The sequence below is a fragment of the Somniosus microcephalus genome, chromosome 18 (assembly GCF_052327205.1).
Source record: "Somniosus microcephalus isolate GS21.2 chromosome 18, FLI_Smic_1.0, whole genome shotgun sequence".
NCBI lineage: Eukaryota > Metazoa > Chordata > Chondrichthyes > Squaliformes > Somniosidae > Somniosus > Somniosus microcephalus.
In genome coordinates, this window is record NC_141004.1 from 25758327 (window position 1) to 25783700 (window position 25374).

The 25374-nt window shown below is 41.2% G+C and overlaps 1 protein-coding gene across 1 annotated transcript in view; it reads left to right on the top strand.

Moving 5' to 3' along the window:
* Positions 1 to 1159: 1159 nt before the first annotated feature.
* The window catches only part of LOC147105148 (ras association domain-containing protein 5-like), a 160799-nt gene continuing 136584 nt past the window's right edge, over positions 1160 to 25374 (top strand). The window contains exon 1 of the mRNA XM_086011241.1: positions 1160 to 1757. Coding sequence (XP_085867367.1) covers positions 1250 to 1757 — 508 coding nt within the window. The 5' untranslated portion in view covers positions 1160 to 1249. The remainder of the gene's footprint in view (positions 1758 to 25374) is intronic.

Consider the following 25374-nt stretch of genomic DNA (forward strand, 5'->3'; position numbering starts at 1 on the left):
CTGGGGTTCATTTCAAGAAAGATTTGCCTGAAATCTGAGGTTCATTTCAAGAAAGATTTGCCTGAAATCTGGTGTTCATTTCAAGAAGGAAGATTTGCCTGAAATCTGGTGTTCATTTCAAGAAAGATTTGCCTGAAATCTGGTGTTCATTTCAAGAAGGAAGATTTTCCTGAAATCTGAGGTTCATTTCAAGAAGGAAGATTTGCCTGAAATCTGGCGTTCATTTCAAGAAGGAAGATTTCACTGAAATCTGGGATTCATTTCAAGAAGGAAGATTTGCCTGAAATCCGGGGTTCATTTCAAGAAGGAAGATTTGCCTGAAATCTGGCGTTCATTTCAAGAAGGAAGATTTGCCTGAAATCTGGGGTTCATTTCAAGAAGGAAGATTTGCCTGAAATCCGGGGTTCATTTCAAGAAGGAAGATTTGCCTGAAATCTGGGGTTCATTTCAAGAAGGAAGATTTGCCTGAAATCTGGGGTTCATTTCAAGAAGGAAGATTTTCCTGATATCCGGGGTTCATTTCAAGAAGGAAGATTTTCCTGAAATCCGGGGTTCATTTCAAGAAGGAAGATTTGCCTGAAATCCGGGGTTCATTTCAAGAAGGAAGATTTGCCTGAAATCCGGGGTTCATTTCAAGAAGGAAGATTTGCCTGAAATCTGGAGTTCATTTCAAGAAGGAAGATTTGCCTGAAATCTGGGGTTCATTTCAAGAAGGAAGATTTTCCTGATATCCGGGGTTCATTTCAAGAAAGAAGATTTCCCTGAAATCTGGGGTTCATTTCATGAAAGATTTGCCTGAAATCTGGGGTTCATTTCAAGAAAGAAGATTTCCCGGAAATCTGGGGTTCATTTCAAGAATAATAATTTTAAAAAATGACCAGCAAAGGCAGGGGTTTCCCTCTGGGGCGGGAAGGAGAGTAAAAAAAGCATCGCTGCGTGAGGAGACCGTGCGTGTTTGACTGAAGAAAGCCCCTGATTAGTGTTCCTGCAGCAAAAACCCACGCGCAGCTTGTCGACTGCAGGCTGAGTGAGTGGTGCGAGCGAGCGAGCGCGGCCAGTGAGCAGCAGCCGCGCGCGCCCAACGGCTCCTGCTGTCGCGGCGGGGGAGGGGGAGGCGCGCGCGGAGGAGGCGTGGCGCGCGCGGAGGTATTTAAGAGGCAGCCGCGCGCGCCCAACGGCTGCAGCTGTCAGCCTGGGCTAAGCGCGAGCGACTGCTGCGTGAAGCGAATCATAATCAATATTAATAATAATGCCCATAGCGTCCGCCGCGCAGTCACCAGCACCGCCGCCTCTGGGCAGCACACACCTCCGCTATTCCTTCGCCGAGCAGGAGAAGGAATTCGGTCCCCCCCGCGTCTCCTTCCACCAGAGGCCGAGGACAGTGAGGCGCCCGGCCGGCGACATGAGGCACCATCCCCGCGGCCAATCCGACCAGCTCCTGCTGCGCTGCGTCTTGCTGGGCAACTGCAGCGAGATGCCGGCTCACCACGCCGCCGCCGCCGCTGCCAGTCAGAGTCTGGCCAAGCTGGGCAGAGGTGGTGGTGGAGCAGGAGGGATGGCGCTGGGCTGCCGGGTCAGGGTGAAGCAGGGAGCCCATCGGCCCCGAGATGTTCGCACCATCTTCCACCAACCTGAGGATCCCAGAGTGCCGGAGGAGAGGGGAGAAGGGCATTGCTTCGTTCGGTGCTCTGTGCACACCTGGTGCGACCTCTGTGGCAAGCAGATTAACCTGTGCAAAGAAGCTGTCAGGTGTAAAAGTAAGTACAGTGCAGCTGCAATTCCGTGACTAATATTGGGCTACAAATGACTATTATCTTAAAAGTTTGATTCCATTTTGCAAAATGTATATTGCAATAATTCTAATCTAGTAGGTGGCACAATTTATTTTCTGGATATGTTAGCGTTGTGCATAAATGCAATCCAGCCATTTTCCAATCTTAAACCTGTAATTGTTGCTGTTGGTGAGAACGTACTACTCCCCTGCCTGTGCTTGTTTGGGTGTGGAGCTATTTGTTGATGTCAGTCATGTGTAGACTGAATTACCTAGGGAACTGTCCAATCTTCCCGATTTTGATTGGTTTTGGCTCGTCATTTATCGCCACTGTACAAATCCATCCTTTGCTTCCCCCTTCCCACCCCGCTCATTCCTGCCCTGACGGGAAGAGAAGTCTCCTGGAGGAGGGGGAAATAAATGTTTTTAAATGAAATGTACCAGTGTACACAATAGATCTTGACTATGATCAATTTGTTCTCATGCAAATTTGAAAAGGGTAAACTGGACAGTATGGAAAACAAGTCCTGTGCGTGTATCAGATAAAGACATTTTTTGATTTTTTTTCAGTGAGCAGACTTCATAACTTATGAGTTGCAAATGAATTATGGTCATTGCCTTGAGTTGGGTATAGTTTGGCTCGGAGAGCCCCCAGGGATCTTAATTTGCTCTGTTTATATCTTGTATATTATTAAAAATCTTACATAGGATATGTACTCCCTGTTCACAAATATTACTTTCTGTTGCCACAATTTTTGGTCATGCTTTTCTGTTCACATTTACCATTGTATATTGCTATGTAATCATTTTCCATTCAATGTTGCTATATTAAGGGGTAGTTGCAGGCTCTGGACACTAGGCAGCTGGTTGGAGTAAGTTTCTGAAGTCTGTCTGTCTAACTGCTCAAGGGAAATGCCATGGGCAACTTGTGTTACAATAAGTGGAAAATTAATTGAACAATGTTTTGCTGTCAAAATAATGGAAAGGCTAATGCTGCTTGCCATTATTTATGTGCAAATGGTATACAGCAACTTCAAGCAGATGCGCGGTCAAATTCAAATATCCAAAAGTTGCTGTCCGAGTTGCGCCAGTCCGCCATTAGTTTTGCGAAAATGACGTCTCGCTGTCTGCCTCACCATTGAAATGCATTGAATGGCATGAAGTTGCTGTACTTGCGTGGTACATACGGACTAAACTCACCATAGAAAGTTAAGTCTTGTCCATTCCAATCTAAGTACCCTTTTAATGACATGCTAAGTGGTTTTTTTTAGTTTTGCTCTGTGTAGCTTTTTTAGTATTCCCTCTCTTAATCCAATTTTTATTTCCCTCTCTTTATTTCTCCTTCTTTACCTGATTGGACATTGCATTCGCCCACTCTAATGTACACTTCCTTCTCAGTCCTTGCACAATCCTTCAATCTGATTGGGTAAGGAGATCCACAGTTGCTTGCCCTGTTCACTCAGGTCCCAGATGCCCAGTTTCCCTTGCTGCGCTGTTAGCAACTCGCACTTTCGGCAACTTGCCATGCAAAGTTTTTTAAACCCGAAACATGCAAAGGCAAGTCAAGTCTAACAGCAGATGCTGTTAGATGCCCTGCTAAAGCAAATTATGGCCCAATAAGATAAAAGTTAATTAAGTAAAGAGGTCAAATAATGGGCATGATGATGTACTATGTTACTTTGTGATTTATTTTTAATATAGCTAGAGGCAGTACAAATGCCAATTGGACTATTGGTTTGGCTTTAGAATATCTATGTTTATGCTGCTTCTGCCTGTGCGCTCATAACGTTAAAATGAACTGCCCAGGAAGCAGAGCTTTGTACACATGTCAAAACACCAACAAACACAGAACTACTAGGTCTCTGAACTCAATGTGATGTCTAGCCATCATATAATTCTGGACTGCTGACTGCGCATTGCACTGAGATTGATATCTATTATAATGATCCTCTTAGATTGTTAACAGTTCCAAAGAATGTCTTCTGGGCTGGACACTTTGCAAGTTTCCTGCTCATACGCCACAATGTTGAAACAAACATCAACAACTTGCATTTATATAGTGCCTTTAACATAGTAAAACATCCCAAGGTGCTTCACAGGAACGTTATCAAACAAAATTTGACACTGAGCCACATATAAGGAGATATATTAGGACAGGGGACCAAAAGCTTGGTAAAAGAGAGAGGTTCTCAGGAGCGAGAGGTAGCGAGGCAGCGGGAATTAGAGAACTTGGGGCCCACGAAGCTGAAGGCACTGCTGCCAATGGTGAAGCGATTAAAATCGCGGGTGCACAAGAGGACAGAATTGGAGGAATGCAGAGATTCCGCAGGGTTGTAGGGCTGGAAGAGGTTAGAGAGATAAGGAGGGACAAGGCCATGGAGGGATTTGAGCACAAGGATAAGAATTTTAAATTGGAGGCGTTGCCAGACTGGGGATTATTTATGTAGGTCATCGAGCACAGGGGTGATTGGTGAAGGGGACTTGGTGCGAGTTAGGACATGGGCAGCAGGGTTTTGGATAAGCTGAAGTTTACGGAGGGTGGACGGTGGGAGGCCGACCGAGAACATTGGAGAAGTCTTGTCTGGAGGCAATAAAGGTAGGAGCAGATTAAACATTGGAATCACTTTATTACAGTAATAATATGAGGAGCAGAATTATTACAATAATGTTGATCCTACAAGAACTGAAATAAATGCTTAAGACACAACAATTAAAATTAAAAAAGTAAACACTTTGATTTTACTGACCGTTGCCCTTATTCTCTCTTTCTCATTTCCTCTCTGTCCTACTTTTTAACTTTAATTTTTCTTCTTTTTCTACCTAATTTTTCTTCTTTTTCTACCTAATCAAACCTATCTTTTCTTTAATTGAACCTTTCTTTAAAAAAAAAAAGCTTTTCAAATATTTTACTTATCTTTATTCTTTGTCCATTTTGGCAGTGGGATCAACATTTCTTTAAAGGCAAATTTTTTAGCCAATCGGGGAACATAGATTTGTAAAATTAAAAAGGTTGCAAACATATCAACATTTAATGTTTTTTATGTGCCAAAGTCGGAAGAGGCTCTGTGAATGAGTAAACTTGTTGGCACTGGAAGAGTTAATAACTGTAAAAATCAAAACAATAATGAATTTAGTAGTGCTATTTTGTAGCAGTGTGGGACTGCTAAATTAAAATTACAGCAGGTATATTCACAGTTAATAACTAGAGACTAAAGAGCTGATTTTATTAGCCTGTATTACTGGTGTGGAGCCTCACTTGCTGAGAATGTCTTATTGAGAAACAGGTGCAAACCCCACAATTTGCCTTCTGGAAATTTGGCCCTCTGACATTTTACAATGAACTGGAAGATAAGCGACGGTGGGCAGTTGTTTTACTGCAAAATAAACCAAAAAATAATTTCAGACCGCAGGACCTGTATGCCTGTAGGTTTTTGCTGTACTATCAATGTTTCTGTTTATTGAAATAGTTAGGTAAACTGCTCCCTGTCTAATCACAACAGGCAAGTAAAATAGCCTGACTGCTGTATATGGAGTTATGACATGACCAATGGTACGGCAAAATTGATTAACACAAAATTTCTGTAAATCTCAGCATCAATATTTATTTTCTTTCCCTCCCTCCTTTTCCTCCCCTCACTCCCTCCCTCCCTCCTTTTTCCTTCCCTCCCTCCCTCCTTTTCCTTCCCTCCCTCCCTCCTTTTCCTTCCCTCCCTCCCTCCTTTTCCTTCCCTCCCTCCCTCCTTTTCCTTCCCGCCCTTCCCTTCTTTTCCTTCTCGCCCTTCCCTCCCTCCCTCCTTTTCCTTCCCTCCGTGCCCACCCCCCCGCTCCCTCCCTCCTTTTCCCTTCCTCCGTGCCCCCCCCCCACTCCTTTTCCATCCTTGTAATAGCATAGGGAGTTCCAGTCTGCTGCTTTTTGATATTATCTTGCTTCTTGGTTGGGAGGGATGAAGCTCTTGAGAATTGCCCAAACTGTGACCCATTTAGTTTGGAGATTCTGGATGCTAAGGCTTCATTGTAGAGGGTTACATGTGAGAGCAGGGAACTTATTATTGATATTTGTGAAAGGCGGCCATTTATATTGCCTTTAATGTTAATTAAATGAATAATCATGTCAAAAATAACATTCTTGCAATTCTCAACATTAGAAAGAAAGAGGATAAAATGGTTAACATTGAAGGTTGATTTGGTTTAGTTTAGTAGCAGAGTGATGAAAGATAGTGTAGCCTATGTCCTTTATATTCTTTGTCCCAATTTTTTTTTGCTGTATAGCAAAATTGTAAATGTATTTATAATGCATGCGCTTATAGTTTCGCTCTAGTGAACAGCGGAAGCCTTCTCCTGTTGATCTTACAGGTCAGGAAAAATGTCAATACAGTTTGTCTTTTGTGGTCTATAGATTAGTCTGTGTGGCCAGAACAAGTATACATCCAAAGCAGTAATGCAGATGATAAAATTTGTGTTTTCAGAAGTGTCGTTTTCTGTAAAATGTAAAATGTTTGTTTTACAACATAAACGTTTATATTCTCTGAACTGTACATATTGGAATATGCAGTAGCAATTGACCCATTTCACTGCAAGTTCTGTTCTGTTTGAGCTCGATTGTTTTTGGGTAGTTGGAGTACCATCACTGACTGTCCCGCTCCGATCCTGGGAAGGAGAGGTATTCAACAAGATAATCAACTAAAAGCAGTAGTTAATATATTAAAAAATAAATCTGCTAAAATAAACAAGTCACAGGAAAATAATTAAGATATAGCAATAAGTGACAATAGTTGAGAATGCAGACCCATTTCGGGCTAACTTGGGATCCATAGCAATGTTTCTACGGGGCTCATAAAGGGTCACACTACCATCTCAAAGTCAATGTGGCTCAGCTGGTGGGGGGAAACTCTGATCTCCCATTAATTAATTAAAAATAAAACAAGAAAAAAGGGGGGAAAATCACATGAAAACAAAATATCAATCTAATTTTATTACAAATTTAATCTGTTATTCTTTCCTTTGAAAACAGCCTAGAATTTTGAAATCTTGACCTTCGATTATATAACAGTTGTGGCGTGAAATTCAATCCTCATTTTTCGTTTGGGTACCGCATGCATAATTCTGCATGAGTTTCTTACGCTTGGCCTTTAACAAGTTCTTAGCAAGCAGAAAGTCTTTATTTTACAATTTTTGTGAATTTCCTGCAGCCTATTTTTACACAGGAGTATTCCACACGGCATCGATAACAATGGACAAATAGTTGTTCATGCTTTCTACGATATTGCGCCATTGTTAAAACACATCTACATTTTCATTAATGAACAGAGGAATATATAGCTCATAGTGTGAGATTATTATTGTTTGTGATTTCTGTAATCAGCAGACACATTAAACTTGAAAATGCTAATATGCATGTGGAAAATACATTGGCCCAGATATTGCAGTGGTAATGATGGCGAAACTGTCAGTGTTCGCTGTCATTACCCCTCTGAAATTGACAGCAATTTCAGGACTTAGCGCATGCGCAGATAAACGTGGAAATCCTTAAGTTGCGGTCAGTCATTCACTGCTCCACCAGAGGTTGCGTTGTGGAAGTCCCCAGAGCTGGCAGTCAATTGAAATCACATATAAGGATGAAAACTTCCTGTTCTGCTGGAATATCGCTGTTAAATCCCCCCCCCCCCCCAATAAAGTTAGCCTTGTTGAAAGAGGTTTAACTGGGTTTTTAATGGGTATTGACTGCAGAACAACTGTTCTGGCCCTGAAAAACTAATGTTATATTTGTGGAATGTCAAATTTTTCCATTAATATGATTAAGAATTACATAGTTTAAATTTTTTTAAAGTTTGTTTATAATAATTCAGCTTCTACCTTAATCCTATGTGTATGTCCCAATCTTTATTTTGCTCTCTGTAAAATTTATAAAAAGTAAATCAGAATCTGTGTATTTTACTTCTTGGTTTGCTGTCTCTGAGAATTCTTCAATGTGATTGGCTGCTTAGCCAGTTTGATGACATCACTGTTGCTGGACTCTGGAGATTCACTTGATTTGACATCAGATTCAAACAAAGATCGGGAGAGCTGAAATGATCACAGAGATCACTAGATCATTGTGGACAGCTTTCTTCGTGGTCAGCATCGAGCATCGTCGCTTTGTTGCTGACCGCAAATTCCGGGCCATCATATATTTTAATGTATTGTAGGTACATTGTGAAAACAACCCGTATAACTTGATGGGATGGGGCATGAATCTCCAAAGTAAAAATCAGTATTTCAACCAATCTCCAATTACAAAAAAGTTCAAATGGATCCTTAATTTAGATAGAACTCTGCTTGATAGTGGTGTAACATGTTGGTGCTCCAACATATAGCTGCAAGGGTTAAAAAACAACATGGTTTGGGGGGGAAAAAACACAACACTCATTTCTCAAGCTAGAATCAACTTGCAGAGGTACAACAATATCAGTCTTTTGAGGGCCACATGTGGAGCCTCTTTTGTACAAACATGATTTGTAGAGTTTCCAAGTCTCTCACATCTGGTATGAGACTCAAGCCCTGTAAGATGTACAACTGCCCTGTGAGATGCACAAATTTGGCAAGAGCATTACATATTTCAGTTTTTGGCTTGCAGATATGCTGACGGAAAAGGTACTTTAAGAAATATGTAAAATGTTTAATTCTCATTGAGCATTTAACAGTCTGCCTGTAAATATACCATTGAGAGAAATAAGTCATCTGTCCCTAATCTACTGTTTGAGACTTTGAACATTAGACCCCAGTTTTGTCTGTGGAACTGTTGTAATAAAAGCTGAATGTTTGCAGCTTTCCCCTGGTAGAATGAGTAGATGTTTTGCTATAATTATGGGATGTTGATTTCCTGAAATGTTACTGTTCATAAACTAAGGAACATATTGTAAATTGTGTCATTTCATGGAACTACATTTGGTTTAATTTTCTCAACATAAAGGCAGATGCAAAGTCCATGAAAATAAAACCTTATGTATGACATAATTTATAATAGTTAAATAATTGATTTATTTTATGGGCAGAAATCATAGTTTACTCTGTATTCACTTTTCAATTGTGTAACTCTTCACATGACAGTAAGAAAATAGGAACAGATTAAATCTATCAGTCCGCTGCTTTGCTCTACTGAAACCGTACCTAATTATTTCATCAATATAGTACAAAGGGTGTACTGTCACTTCACTTCCTATTGCCATATCACATCTTCATCCTAATTTGATATAGGTGATCAACTGGTTTGACCCATTCATGTAACACATTCTTAGTACTGTCGAACTTGTAAAATGTCCTTTTTAAAATGGTCAGTTGTTGCCTGACTCAATTGTAATCTCATAGCTATGGTAAAGCTCTATGATGGCCACTCAAGGGATTATTTAGCAGTGGCATTTATTGACAAATAACTTCTTATAAACAGGCTTGTTATCCTTTACATACTGGATTTGGGTTGCATTATAGTGATCCATGTGGACAGGTGACCCCTGAATCGATCTCATTTAATCAATAAAGTCTGGTCGGAGAGAGTTTATGAGGCAATGCTGGATGAATATTAAAAAAGAAATGGTGTTGGTATGGGACTGTTTGTTTCTTAATGTGCCTAAATTAAATTTTTAGTCTACCTGTTACTCCGTCACTTAAACTTGAACAAGGAAGACAAATCCCAAGATGGATAACATTTATTTTCAGTACTAATAGTGAACTGATCCATGGGATAGGGAAGTGCAAAAACAGGGTACAAAGGATTAAATGCACTAAGAATGTGGACAAAGAGCTAATGATGGATTGGAAATTGAGGGATAAACAGACTGGTTTTAATGCAAACTACCAACGTCTTTCATTTTGCCAACACTACAAGTTAACTTGACCCAGGCTAGTTGGCAGGTGGAATATTTCTGCTGTTAAGTACAAGTAAAGTTAGAAATATTTCTGTAACTACTATATTTATCACCGCACATTTTATTTTGTTTATGGTTCCTTTCCTATATTAACTTATGTATCTGGTATAAAGCTGGTCAGACCTCAAACAACTGTGAAGCCAGTGACAGCCCAAGGCCAGAACTAAGAGTTGTAGTCTTGAGTAAAACTTTCAGCACTGACTAGGCATTGCTAGGATATTTTGTAAACATAGTAGACACTTGCAACTTAATGTGCTACTTTTGAACATGTAGCAAGGCGTGTGGTGCTAAAGGAGAGCTTCTACTGAGTCCCAATGCAGGTGCTTCACTTGCAATGTTAACCGTGAAGAAGTCTGATACAGCAGCATTTGGAAAATCACATTGGATTAAAAAGAATGATTGAAGTATTAGAAGCAACATGGGGTAGTTTAATTAAATCAATAATAATGGTACTATATTAAGCAGCAGAGGAAATGTGATTAAAATTAGTAATGACAGCACTGCATTAACGAGCAGCCTGAGACTTACTGAACAAAGTGAAAAGGAAAGACAATGCAAGTAGCAGAGTAAGAAGGTATGTGGGAAATGTTGGGAGCTTGCTAACTGGTAATGCTATAGTGTTGGGAACTAAACTCCTCATCTTCAGTAGGCTAAATATTCTAATTTAGCTCAGCTCGACTACTTTACAATAAAATGGACTGTCATTTAAAAAAAAAATGAGAACACTGCACCTGTAGAGAAATATTTTGTACATTTGTACAGTATTTCATATCCTAGCATGGTATCGAGAGGAGCAATAGTAGCAAGAGCAAAACCATTCTCTCTCGTAGTTTGCCAAAATGTTGGTCTGCGGGGAGGGGGCAGATATCCCACTGTATTCAATTTTTGTCATTTACAATTGCTAAAATTAAAATAACATACTGACCTCCATTTACATATATTCCAGATTTCATGATACTGTACTGAAGTTTTTGTGATATTGATATGGTGCATGTGTAATTCCGTTCAGATACGTACATTTTATCCAAAACCCTCATTTAACAGTATGTTTAAAATCCTTTCTTCAGTGATTTCATACTTTAAAAAAAAAATGTCATTTGATCTTTTTGCTTAGTGTTAAATCAATGACCAAGATTCATTACTGACATGCATTGATTCTTGCAATACTCATCAATACACGCATTTAAAAATATTAAAATTGGCGCCAGACAATAACGTATTAACAAATTCCATTCTCACTACTTTTCTTTTCCTTGACCTGGGAAAATAGATTTATGACCATAGTTGTGTGTATATGACCGTTGGAATGGTTATGATTAAATAGTTCCTTATGTTAGCGGTGCAGGGAGAGTGCTTTGAGGCTGTGACTGATATTACATTCTTTTACTGCCAAACATGTCTGTTGGCTCATTTGATCTAACCTGAGCACATAACCGAGTCACAAGATGCAAAATGTAAATAAATCTATTTTCCAGCAATAATGGAGGAAACCGACAAAAGCAGAATAGTGGAAACCACTTGAGCATTTAATCTAGGAGCAGAAACTCTGTGAGGAATCATGGATATGAGCCCTTATCCTTCCACTCTGAGGTACAACACATTAGGCCTGAATTTGCGGTCGGAGGCTTCCCGACCGCAAATAATTGAAAAACATTATTTTTATATTCATTTAAGCTCTTACGCTGGTAAAAGCAGACCGTACACCAGCTTTTACCAGGCGTAAGAATTTCATGGGCATTTGCTGGGCAGTAGTTGGGCAAATAGCCCAACTCTCTGCCCGCGAATGCCCTTTTCCTGGGGATGGGTACGGTCTGTCAAGAAGATTCTTGACAGATCATAAATTCCGGGTTTTTGCGCATGTGATTTGCGTGCAAAAACCCGGAACTTGCGTGGCCCTTATGGGTGTGTACGCACCCGTAGGCCCCAGAAAATACGAGCCAATGTGCTACACCATTATAACCTGCCTTGGGTATCTAACGTTTAAAATGGGTGTTGTAGTTAAATCTATATATCAAATCAACAATCTGTGGGGGCATTACACAAATTGCATTGCAAAACAATTTAAATTATATAGGATACATGGAGTGGAAATCGGGGTGTAATATTAGGTACCAAATTGGAGCCATATATAGGGTAATGGGTTGTATGGAATATTTATAACGATAAGAGTTGATCTCCTGTGGCATTGTAGTCATCAAGACTAATCTGATTTTTTTTTCATGTAGAGCAGGAATTGGGAAGTGGGGGGGATTATGGAGGAGTGAGGGGGATGGGCAGGGTGGGGTAAAGGAATGGCAAGGGAGAGGAATGGTGTGCTGAGGAAGGGGAATTTCCATCAGTAGGCATAAGGAGGCTGAGGCTTTGAATAATTGGCCATCAGGAGAGGAGAAATAGAGCCAGTGGTTGGGGTGCTGTGGCTGGGAAATTCTGACATGGGGAAATTACCATAAAAGTGGAAATAAAAACAAGAGAACTACCAGAATGATTTGAGGGATTGGATTATGAGGAGCAATTATGTAAATTGGGCATGTTCTTCCTGAAAAGGAGAAGATTGAGAGGTGATATGATAGCTGTTTTAAGGATTCTAAAGGGACTAGATAATGTAGACCATGACCAGCTATTTCACCTTGTCCTGAACAGTAGAACCAGAGGAAGAAACCTGCGGGTGAAGGGGGATAAATTCAAAACCAATCTGTGGAAAATGAGCGAGTGATTCCTGCTCGGCTTGGGTGACTCTATGAATGGTGGAGAGGCAGGGGTGCTTGCTTATCAGGCGGTGGTGGGAAGCTGTTGGTTTTGTTTCCTGCTTTGTTTCACCGATTGTTTCACTCAAGTGCTTAGATTTCCATTGGTGCTTCAGTGATTCTTGATACTCGCCGGCTACTTGGACTCGCTGCCTTGTAGCAAACCCCCACCTATAATTTTTGAATGTGCTCCGATGTCTGTTTCTTCTTTTTCTGGGGTGGGTGTGTTCCCAATATATGCTTCAAGGTGGTGGGTGGAGGGAGTGTGTGCTGCAAACTTGTTCAATGGTGGAAGAGGGGGGAGTGGGGAGCGGCTGAAATCTTATTTGGGGGAAGGTTGTCAAAATCTTGCTTGTGGGGAAGGGGCTGAAACCTTGTTGGGGTGGCGGGAGATGAAGTCTTGCTTGGGGTGGGAGGTGGCTGGGCTTTGCTCGGTAGCGGCAGGAAAGGTGGAAAACTGTTTTACTGTACTTCCGGCCATTTACAATAGTTTAGAGGCTTTCTACAGATGTGATTTCTCTGATTGTAGCCTTCTACATTTTTCCTTTGGGCCTCTGTTCCTTTCCATAATTCACTTTGGTTCCACCCATTTACATTTTTTTCCTCTGTGGACCGCATTCCTTCAGGCATTCACAAGCACACTTTTTGTGAACTTCTTTTACTTTGGCTTTCAATTTAAAGGCTTAACAGATTAAGTCATTTATTTTGCATTTGCTTCATTTGACTTTTTTTGATACCACAGATAGTAATTCTTTCTTGGGTCAGATATGAATAATTTATTCAGAATGCCATTTGGACAGTCACGTAATGTTAGGTGGTACTGCATTGTTTTCAATTTGTCATGTATTGATACATTGACAGCACCACCTGCTAGTGCAGTACCTTTTGGAATCCTGAGGCCACTTGCCATTTTTAACTATAACAGATAATCTAATTCAGAGGCTCGGTTAACATGAAAAGCCTTCTCCTCAAGCCCAACATCAGAGTACTAGAATCTTGAAATGATCCACTTCTGTCAGTTATATATTTAGCGCATTTCAGTGTATATGTTTGTAAATTTGTTTAATCTTACCTTTCTTAGCATGATTCCATGAATGAAATGTTCATGAGGTAAGGAGGTCATGTACATGTTGCTAGACAGCATTGGTCTTTTAAGTGCATTGCAGCTCTAGTGATATTGTGGATATAAAGCTGTCCTCCTCATCAGTAATAATGATAATGTTGACTGAAAATAATTTCAGTGTCTTCAACATTTTTTTCCACTACAGTTGTGAGATATTGCATTTTTAGCCCCTTAATCATTTCTGTGGCCAGCTGTAAATTGAGAGCTGGTCACAGATTAGTGCCATTAAGCTGTCTTATCATCACTTTGCTGCCTGGACCACTTACAAGATAACATGTTGAACTGTAGGACGACTTTATTTGATGCGAGAAAATCGCATTTAGAATTGACCTGCTCATGTGTATGATGTGACATATGCCAATCTTAGGCTTTGACTGACTGAAAAACTGGACTTAGGATCCAAAATCCAGTTTCCAGGATTTAACTTCCACCTCTGGAAAGGAGGATGGGAACCAGGAGGCAGAGGAAAATGGGTGTGTAAAGTGTTTTTAAAAATTTTTAACCAAGGAAAGGTGTCGAGTAAATTAGATTAGATATTAAAGTTAAGTTTAAAAATAGGAGAGAATAAGGAAGGAGAAAATGATTTAAAATTTTTTTTGAATGTTACCGCGAAAAAATAACAGCTAAGAGAATTTATATGCCAAGCACGTTTTCATAGGTTTAGGGTCTCTGGTCTCTTGATTTGATACTTCAGTATGATTTTAGTAGATATGGGAAAATTCCATGAAGTCCCAAATCAGGCCCAGTTTGCAGTGGTCTGTCTTGTTTATATAAAAAAAAAATAGAATGTTTTCTGTAGAAAATTGAGGCACATTGGAGCAAACTGAACTGACTAACTCCACCCCACCCACCACCGCCCCCCCCCCCCCCCCCCCCCCCCAACCCCAGGCCCAACCCCCCACACAAACTAAAGAATAGCAGTAGTAAGTAAGTACAACATACTTGGGATGGAGTTTGGTTAATTTGAGAGTCTGTAGAGTAAAGTGGCACATAGCTACTGACGGTACACACTGCATACCACACTATGGTGCTAACTCCCTACAGTCTTAGTTTTTTGGGTTGCTCTAGTCTAAGGTGCTTCTTCTCATCAGCAAGTATGACCACAAACCGGATAGAGATGGTTGTGTATTTTAGAAAAATTATTAGGAGAATCAGCAGATTTTTTTGCAGTTTCCCCACATTGGGTTCTCTTTCAGGAAGATTAAAACTGCGTTGGAGCTCTGAGGGTGAGTTTGTACTTGTGAGCTCTCATTAACTATTTCTTTAGTGATTTAAACAAACTTTACTATCACGTATTTAACTATTGGCTTTTAGAGGAAAGTTCTGTTTTTGGGAATTACATTAATTATTAGAATATATAAAAGAAGGCAAGAATAGCAAACTTCTATATCACCTGTTTTGATCACAAATATCACTACAACATATCTTTGTGCAAGCTGTTGTGATATGAAAATGCAGCAGATACCAGGCGTTTGCAAACTTTTGGTAAAAGAGGCTTAACTTTTTGATCCCTCTAAGTTCAGAGACTTTTTTTTGAATCCTAGAATTAATTTTTCAAATGCAAGGTTTGCACTTTTCAAACGTTTTAAACAGCCTTCAATGAATATATTAACTACGTGTTTTTTTAATCAAATAGAATTGTAAGGCTATTTTGTGAAATTAATGATTTTACTTGTTCTAATGTTAGAAATTGTCACAAGGGAAAGGGTTTTGTCAAGTAGAAATAAAACAAGACCAGATTGCGAAACTTTAACTTGTTTTGATTTAAACAGTGGTATGCTATGCCCAGCGTGACCATTTCCTACTGATTGGCACTTTATTGCCAGAATGTTGTAGAACTATGCATTTCTCTAGAAAAAGAAGTCACATTATTCATGCAATAGTAGTAAAGTATAGATATATTTTTTAACCATGAAAAACTGACATTGCTGCATAATTAATATTCAGTTATTATAATGACAAAACGTTTGGGGGACCTGAAGCAAAAATGCATTGAATTGAGAATTTGTAGTTATCCATTACTTTTCCTGGTTTTGGAACTCTTGTTATCTATTTATAAATTAAAGAGCAGTTTTTTTTTCTTAACTACTTTACTGCTCCAGAATAAAACACTCCACTATGTGGCAATCTCTGGGTAATAGCTGCTTCTAAGAACCTTATAGAATGCCTTGTTTTGTAAAATGCTCCTCCAAGCACCTGGAATTAATGTCTGGTGATGTTCTTGTCCTGGGGCAGACATCAACCAAATTACTTGCCTTATAATATATATCTACCTCCTTGTGAGTAAAAAGTTCTATTCACATTTACCTACCCAGTTCTCATAACTCTTCAACCCCTTTAATATGCCATGAACAACGAATGGTCGATTGATATTTAAGGCCTGGAATATTTTATTTAGTGCCTTTGCAGATGGATTATAGAAGTAACAAAGTATAACTATTCCTTCACTCCCCTGTCCCTATACAGGAATATTAATATTGCCCATTTAAAAAAATCAAATTTTGGACAGTTATTATTTTCCAATTATTTTGTTAATCTTAAAAGGAAACACAGGCTTCCCCCAGACCCCTGCCCCCATTTCCCAGTAATCCTGTAACAAAAAAACATTTATGGAACACTGATACAAATAAATGTTAGAACAAATGATCATGAATTAAAAAGAAAACACCAGAATGAATTATTGAAAGTGTCACTCATGTCAGACATGAATTATGCAATTTTAATCTTGTGTCTTGGCTGAAAATGAATACATTATTGTACTTGTAACACGATGCTTCAAAGAATGAAAAATCATTGTCCTTCAGTCTTTGAGAAGAATATATGTTTATTATTTTACCTGTCAAAGAACATCCATTATCTTCTCGATCAAGTTTGTTTAGCTTAACTTTAAGGAAAGATTCTTAACCTTCAGTGGGAGTAAGCTGCTGAGCAAATGAAATTTGAAATGGTCGCTGGCAACTGCTATAAGCGAGGAGGCCAAGTCGAATTCTAGAACTGCTCTCTCTGGATTGATCTCTGCATGGGACTTAGAGATTTAATAGAATCAATGAAGCATTGTAAATGGAACTGTAACCCATGTGGTATGCAACAGACTATCAGTAAATGCATCTCAAGGACACTTATTAAGGGGGAATGCAATGAGCAAGATCCCATATTTAAGTTTTGAAACATATTTTTGCTCTATTAACTATATCTAAAACAAAGATTACAGAAAATATAATGATTGACTAACCACATCATAAAGTCCTAGTGGTTTCACAATTTTGGGCACATTAGCCTGTTTGACCTTAAATACTCATAGGATTTACAGTTTCCTGCAAATTCCTGTTTGATTTCCGCCACAAAAATAGCTTCAGTAGAGAATCTTACCCAATATTTTAAGGTGAGGTGCCATTAATAGTCATTAGAACTACAGTTCATCCCTGGGGGATGGATGCTGGGGGGGGGGGGGGAGAGATTAACTGACCTCACATTTGAATGACATTACTCTTGGTGTCACTCAGTATATTTTGGCGTTAATTTTAATCCATGAACTTGTATATCCATATGTTCACACTTGCCTTTTGTAATCAATATATTGCAGACTAAAGATTTAAAAACCTGACATTTGGCTTTATTCAGCAGGTCGTGGTCCAACTGCAATAGATATCTATTTTTGTCATATTATCAATTTTAACTTTTTACTTATTTTTCTGATGATTTTCACTGGCAGGATTGGTATGGGCTCCTCCTCCACTCCTTTTCCATCCTTGCCTGTGTCTTCAAAAAAAAATGGATAAAAAGTCTCATAGCTGTATGAAGTTTGACTAAAAGTTACAATAATGGAAAGAAAAGTCAGACTGACTGCCAGGAGGAAAGAGAAATCCAATTTTGGAAGTAGTTTGAAATAGCAATTACCGAAACATTACGTGATCTGTCTACTCTGTCTGCATATGACTGTCTGTATGCTTTGCTATACCCACAGCATAGATACTGTGCTGAAGGCATCACAATACCATATGGGCTTCTCTGGAGACTGGCCCCACACCAACCTGTTCTGATAATACTGTCTCACTTTGACAGAGTAGCGTCGAGACTTGATTGTTCTTCAATGCAGAGCCTATGCATAGCCTATTTTAAAAGGAAATTTTTCTCTGATCAAACCAATAACATTTGTAAATTCAAGACCCGTAAGAGCTTTGACTCTCTCGCTTCCACTCGTTAATGTTTCAGCTTTCCAAATATGTCCATCTGCATCATTAGGGATTATTTATATTGCTAATGAGGAATGTTTATAAATTAGAATTAGAGAACTGAAAAACATAGAACATTTCCTAATATCTAACACTCGGGGAATAAACTGAAACAAAATGATCATATGTTGGATTATGGCCCAGAGCTAATCATAGAATCTTACAGCACAGAAGGAGGCCATTTGGCCCATTGTGCCAACGTGTGTTATGACGAAAGGTCACTGACCTGAAATGTTAACTCTGCTGAGTGTTTCCAGCATTTTCTTTTTTTATTTCCGATTTCCAACATCCACAGTATTTTGCTTTTTTATTAATCTTTATGAATCTTGCTGTACTTTATTTGTGTAGAATCTAACACCCTGTCAGGGAGTGTTAATTAGTTTGAGGTATTTTTAAATACATTTTAAATCTCCTCCTCAAACCACTGAACTGTATTTCACCTCTTGTTTCAATCATTTATCACTTAAGTTTTACATAGTGTTGCAAATCAGTATTTGAGTATTGCCAAAATGCCTGGATAACGCTTTGATTCGCTAGTGCTGTACCATGAAATGTGGCAGTGTGAGGGAAAGTGTGCCAAAATCACATGACTGTAACCATGATGCATTATCCCATCTCTCCTCCTCGACTTCTCTGCAGCCTTTGACACTGTTGTCCACACCATCCTCATCCAAAGTCTCCTCTCTGTTGTCCTTGCTTGGTTTCATTCCTACCTATCCAATTGTAGTCAGAGCACTGATACCAATGCCACCTCTTCCCAACCCCACACTGTCACCTCTGGAGTCCCCCCAAGATCTGTCCTTGGTCCCCTCCTCATCCTCACCTACATACAGCTTCTTGTGACATCATCCATAGGCATGGGATCGACTTCTACATATACGCTGATGACACAAGTTCTACCTCTTCACCACCTCTCTCGACCTTTCCATTATCTGTGCTGTCAGACATCCAGTACTGAAGGAACTGTGATTTCCTCCAGCTAAACATTGGAAAGACCAAAGCTATTGTCTTCAGCTTTCATCTCAAACTCCATATCCTTGCCACCAACTCCATCCTCCTCCCTAGCCACTGTCTCGGCGGAATCAGACCCCGAGCTGAGCAGCTGACCCTCTTTCCTTTCCACTTCCGTAACATCGTCTGTCTCTGGCCGCTGAAAACCTCATCCATGCCTTTGTCATCTCCAAATTAAATTATTCCAATGTTCTCCTGGCCAGCATCCCCTCTTCCAGCCAACATAAACTTCACCTTCTTCAAAACTCTGCTGTTTATATCCAATTACACGTAATCATCACTCCCAACCTCACTGACCTACATTGGCTTTTAGTCTCCCAGTGCCTAAATCCATCTGTACACTTGAAATCCCTATATCTGTAACTTGCTCCAGCATTAAAACCCCCTCCTCCCTGAACTCTCCATTCCTCTGAGTCTGGCCTCTTTACATATCCTCTCCTCCCTTCACCTCACCATCAGCAGTGGGAGTCCATCGGTAAATCCCTCTGCCTCTCTATCTCCCTCTTCCCCCTTTAAGGCCTTTCTTAAAAGCTACCTATTTGACCAAGCTTTTGGACACTACTCCTGATATCGCTCTCTTTGGCTGAGCGTCTATTTTTCCTTGCACCTCTGAAATGCTTTGGGCTGTTTCTCTTCGTTAAAGGCACTATATAAATCAAGTTAAATAAAAACAGAAAATGCTGGAAATACTCAGCAGGCCAGGCAACATCTGTGGAGAGAAACAGAGTCCTGAAACGTTAACTGTTTCTCTCTCCACAGATGCTGCCTGACCTGCTGAGTATTTCCAGCATTTTCTGGTTTTATTTCAGATTTCCAGCATCTGCAGTATTTTGCTTTTATATAAATCAAGTTGTTTGTTTATTTGTGTGTTTATGCAGGCAGTGTATAACATATCCTGCATTCACTTTTGCTGTTTTTTGGAGTCACAGATATTTAGAAAAAAGAAAATGCTAGATTATTCATTGTTTATTTTATTGCTAGGCCCTTTAATATTTGCACAGTTACAAATCAAACTCAGCAGTAGTGAGGAAGCTGTTTCCTAAAGCCAGCTTATCAGTGAGAACAAAAGCTTTGCCATTTGGCTTTGCACCATTTGACAGGAAGAGGGGGATTTTACAAGATTATGCCACTGGACCAAGAATTTTAACTTGAAAATATAATGTGTTGTCTTTTCATATTTCAGACGGGTAGTGCATTATTTTTGTTGCGTCTCCCTGCTTTCAAATTGTACTAATAAGAGAAGGGGAATAATTTTTAGAAACTAGAATTAACATGATGGAAATAACACTGCATTTTCTGTTCAGAGGACTGAATGCACCACAGAACACCAGCCATCCTCGGTTGTAAACGGAAACTCCCATTTGAATTCTGCTGACATAAGAAAACTGAGAAAAAGCAGAAATAGCTGGTGGAATTTTCAGTTATTGGTTTTTAGTGAAATTCCCCATTTATGCTAGTGCAGGTTCTGCTTTGCCTGGGATTTTCCACAAATAGAAGAGCTATGCAAGTTATTTCCCTAATTTGAGCTGTGTGTTTTGGCACAGGTTCTTGTGTTTGATTTCACCGTTGTACCCACTGAGCTGCCAACTGCTTATGTCAGACTCTGTGATCGTTCATAACATGAGATTTTAAAAAGATAAGTCCAGTTGGTTGTAGAGTCTGGGTGAACATTTTGGAAAATATGTAACACTGCAGCCAGAGTTTTACAATCTAGAATATTTTTACTTCTGGGGTAACACTGTACTTTTCTCCCCAGTCCTTCATCTCCCTATGTCAGACACAAATTATAGCCTAAATAGCAGGCAGATAACCGTCTCCAAAAATCTCCTTCAATACTGTTCTAAATTAGTTGCTAGAAGATATGTGACCCAAGGATGAAACCACAATGATGCTGTTTAAATTTTTTTTTTTTTTAACAATATAAAGTTTGTGCAGTAAAGTTAAGTGACCCTTGTAGAACAGAAGAACATGGAGCAGGAGTAGGCCATTCGGCCCTGCTCCGCCATTCAATGAGATCATGGCTGATCTTCTGCCTCAACTCCATTCACCGGCCCTATCGCCATATCTGTTGTGTATGTACCTTTAAGGGAATAACTGGTCTCAGACTGCAGTACCGGCAGTGACCACCCCTGTATAAAAGGCACTAGCAGCCTTCTGTAGTTTCAGTTTCCAGGTTGTCTCCATTCAGTAAAGACTTGTTATAATCAACTCCTGCCGTCCGTGTCTCAATTATACACGGACATAATATTGGCGACGAGCAGATACGAACTTACCTACAGTCTGCACCAGCTCATGGGATCCATCCCTGAAGCGAAGTGAGCAGAGGTCGAGGCCAGAAAGAAGAAAGAAACAGTAGAAACGGGCGTCGACCGTGGGCATCCGCCTCTGAGTCAGCGGAGTTGAAGATTTGCAGGAGAGGCTGTCGAGAGTGGGGCTTGGTTCCTGTCGACGGTGCTTCAGCTAATTGGGCTGGTGGCAGGTAGTACACTGATCCTTCCTGGGCTGCGGCGGTCGAGAACTCGAGCGGGTTGTTTGCAACGGGGCCGAGCAGGGTTGTCGGGAAGAGAGAGAGGGTGGAGCACACAGGGCGCGGCCGGTGCTACGAAGCCGGGCAGCGTACAGACCCGAGAAGAAGGAGGCTAGAGTCCCGCAGGGTTGTTCCGACGACAGGCAAATAATAAAATTTAAAAAAATTAAACGCGCAGAAAGCCGCAAGGAACTGCAGTTTACAACGGAAACCGTGGGAAGCAGCGCTAGCAACAGCGGGGAAGAAGGCAAAGCGCGGGAGGCGCCATCTTAATCCAGCGGGGAAGAAGGCAAAGTGCGGGAGGTGCCATTTTGTTAAATTGGGGAAGAAGGCAAAGCGCGGGAGGCGCCATTTTAGATTTCCAAGATGCTGAAGATTGGCTATATCACTGCCTTTGATAATGCAATAGAAGACTGGACCACGTATGTGGAAAGAGTCGAGGTATATTGCGAGGCAAACGAAATAGCCGATGAGAAAAAGGCATCGGTACTGCTAAACTTAATGGGCGCAAGAACGTACGGCCTATTGCGGGACCTGATTACTCCAGCCAAACCGAAGGCGAAGAGTTTTAACGAAATTGTTGCTATCCTACAGGAACACCTAAACCCTACACCGCTGCTGATAGCAGAAAGATTTAAATTCCACAGGAGAAATCAGCATAAAGATGAGAGCAATGCTGATTACCTTATGGAACTACGCAAGCTATCAAAGCACTGCCAGTTCGTAGCAGGACTGGCAGATACCCTACGGGACAAATTTGTCTGTGGACTCCTGAGTGAAGGAACCCAGAAGAAGTTACTCTCGGAGAAAGAGCTGACGCTAGATAAGGCTTTCAGCGTGGCAGTATCGTATGAAGCAGCAGCCAGGGGAGCTGCGGAAATACAACAAAAGCCACAGGAATACGGCACCCACGAAATGACACGGGGATTTGCAAAATGTTATCGCTGCGGCAGAACAACCCATGACCAGAAGGACTGCTGGTCCAAGGACAAAATATGCAGGCAATGCGGAAAGATGGGACACATTGCACGAGTTTGCAGGTCTGGGAAGAAGACCAACGACAACAAAAAGGCTACTAAGGAACCATACAAGAAAGTACAAAAGATGACGGACAGTAGTTCCGAAGACCAGATGAGCGATAGTGAATCCGGGAACAAGAGACTAAGCTGTCTCAAACTTCACAATGTAATCGCAAAAGAGGATCACCGAACCATTTGGGTTACCCTCACGATAGCAGGGTCCCAAGTCAAAATGGAATTGGATACAGGATCGGCTCTAACCGTCATGAATCGACGAGACTACGAGCGGCTATTCTCACACATACCCTTGAGAGAGACATCCATTGTCTTGAGGACGTATACGGGGCAAAAAGTATACCCCAGAGGAAAAATAAGGGTGCCTGTCGAATACAACGGCAAGAAAATACGGAAATTGTATCTCTACATACTGCAAGATGGTGGACCACCGTTATTGGGACGTGAATGGATCAGAAAGATAAGCTTAGACTGGCACTCCATTCAGGCAATGACGGTGGCTGGTAAAAAGGATGACGACGTCACTCCTGGACGATTGTCAACAATCTTAGCTAACGCCAAAGAGGTATTTCAACAAGAACTGGGCACTCTTAAAGGCGTAACCGCCTCGATAAAAATAGAAGAGAATGCAATTCCCAAGTTTTTCAAAGCAAGACCGGTACCATATGCAATTCGCCCAGCCGTCGAGGCAGAGCTGGAGAATCTGGAGAATGCAGGCATGTTATCTAAGGTAGACTGGAGCGAGTGGGCGACACCCATCGTTCCTGTCATGAAGAAAACGTTAAACAATAAGTCTGAGGAGCCAAGGAAGGTTCGCATCTGTGGGGACTTCAAGGTGACGGTGAACCCAGTCCTTCACACAGTACAATATCCTCTTCCGAGGATAGAAGATATCTTCGCCTCACTATCTGGAGGGAAGCGTTTTACAAAAATTGACCTAGCACAAGCATATTTGCAGATGGAGGTTGAAGAATCCTCTAGGAAGTATCTCACGATAAACACCCACAAAGGTCTTTACCAGTATCATCGACTGGTATTCGGAGTAGCATCAGCTCTGGCGATATGACAAAGAGCGATGGAACAAGTCCTGCAAGGGATTCCGGGGACTCAGTGTTACTTGGACGACATCCTAGTGACAGGTGAAGATGACAGTGAACACCTTGACAACCTAGAACAGGTGCTCACTAGACTACGTGAACATGGGCTACAAGCCAATCGCCCCAAGTGCGAGTTTTTTAAGAAACCGATATCGTATTGTGGCCACGTGATTGATGAAGAGGGGTTACATAAGTCCCCTGACAAAATTGAAGCGGTAGTTAAGGCCCCAGCGCCTGAAAATGTGTCGCAACTGAGGTAATTCCTCGGATTGGTGAATTACTACCATAAGTTTTTACCGAATTTGTCCACAATTCTGCACCCACTGAATGCCCTACAACGAACGGGAGTAGCATGGAAATGGAGCAATGAATGTAAGCGGGCCTTTCAGAAGAGTAAGGACCTAATCACTTCAAGAGAAGTATTGGCTCACTACAACCCATCACTACCGATAAGACTGGCGTGTGATGCGTCTCCCTACGGCATTGGGGCGGTACTTTCACATAAATTCCTTGATGGGTTAGAGAGGCCGATAGCTTTTGCGCCACGCTCGTTAACTTCAGCTGAGCGTAACTACGCCCAGATTGACACACAGGCCCTCAGCCTGGTGTGGGGGGTGAAGAAGTTCAATCACTACCTGCATGGTCAGAAATTTACTCTACTAACTGACCATCAACCTCTTGTCTCCATTTTCTACCCTCAGAAGGGCGTACCGATAATGATAGCATAACGGCTACAGAGGTGGTCCCTTTTCCTAGGGGCACACCAATATGACATCGAGTACAAAGGAACTAAACAGCATGGGAATGCTGATGGATTGTCGCGCCTACCGTTGCCGACGGTGGAAGAAGAACTTGCAGTGGATCCAGTGGAGATATTCCACTCGACCATAGTCGAATGTCTCCCTGTGACGAATGCAAACATAGAAAAGGAAACACGAAATGACCCGACACTATCCTGGGTCTATGATTTAACGGTGAAGGGATGGCCAGCACATGGCGAACCACTGCTGCCAGCATTCTCGCCGAGAAGAGAACAGCTGTCAGTGTGCAGAGGAACCTTGATGTGTGGATCCAGAGTAGTAATTCCACCCAAATTGAAGGATAGAGTGCTCAATGAGCTTCATGAGGGTCATCTGGGAAGGGTAAAAATGAAGAACTTAGCCAGAGCGTTTGTGTGGTGGCCGGGAATCGGTAGAGAAATCGAAGAGATGACCAAGAGCTGTACAGAATGCCAGAAGGTCCAAAACGCCCCACCACAAGCCCCTCTACATCCATGGGAGTGGCCCTCATCTCCATGGCAAAGGGTGCACATTGATTTTGCTGGTCCCTTCATGGACTCGATGTTTTTAATTGCGGTGGATGCACAGTCAAAGTGGCCAGAGGTAATAAAAATGTCCTCAACCACCACAGAAAAAACTATCACAGTCTTGCGAACCATATTCGCCAGGAATGGGCTGCCTGAACAGATTTGCTCTGACAATGGACCACAGTTTATGTCTGAAGAGTTCCGGAGGTTCTTAAAGAACAATGGTGTTAAGCATTACACATCTGCCCCATATCATCCAGCCACTAATGGATTGGCCGAGAGGTTTGTTCAAACATTCAAGAAGGCTATCAAGGCAATGTGTAATGAAGGTATACCCCTACAACACAAGGTGGACAACTTCTTGTTTGCCTACCGGAATGCGACACATGCGGTTACCAACCAAACTCCTGCCATGATGTTCTTCAATCGAAGACTACGATGCTGCTTGGATTTGGTTAAGCCGAACATCAGAAGAGATGTGGAGAACAGGCAGTTTTAGAATATGAATGAAAGGCCGACCAGGAGTTTTAAGATAGGTCAACCAGTTTTGGCCCGGGACTACCGCACAGAGAAATGGCAGCCAGGGACGATCTGTACACGGCAAGGACCTCTCATGTATACCGTGGAC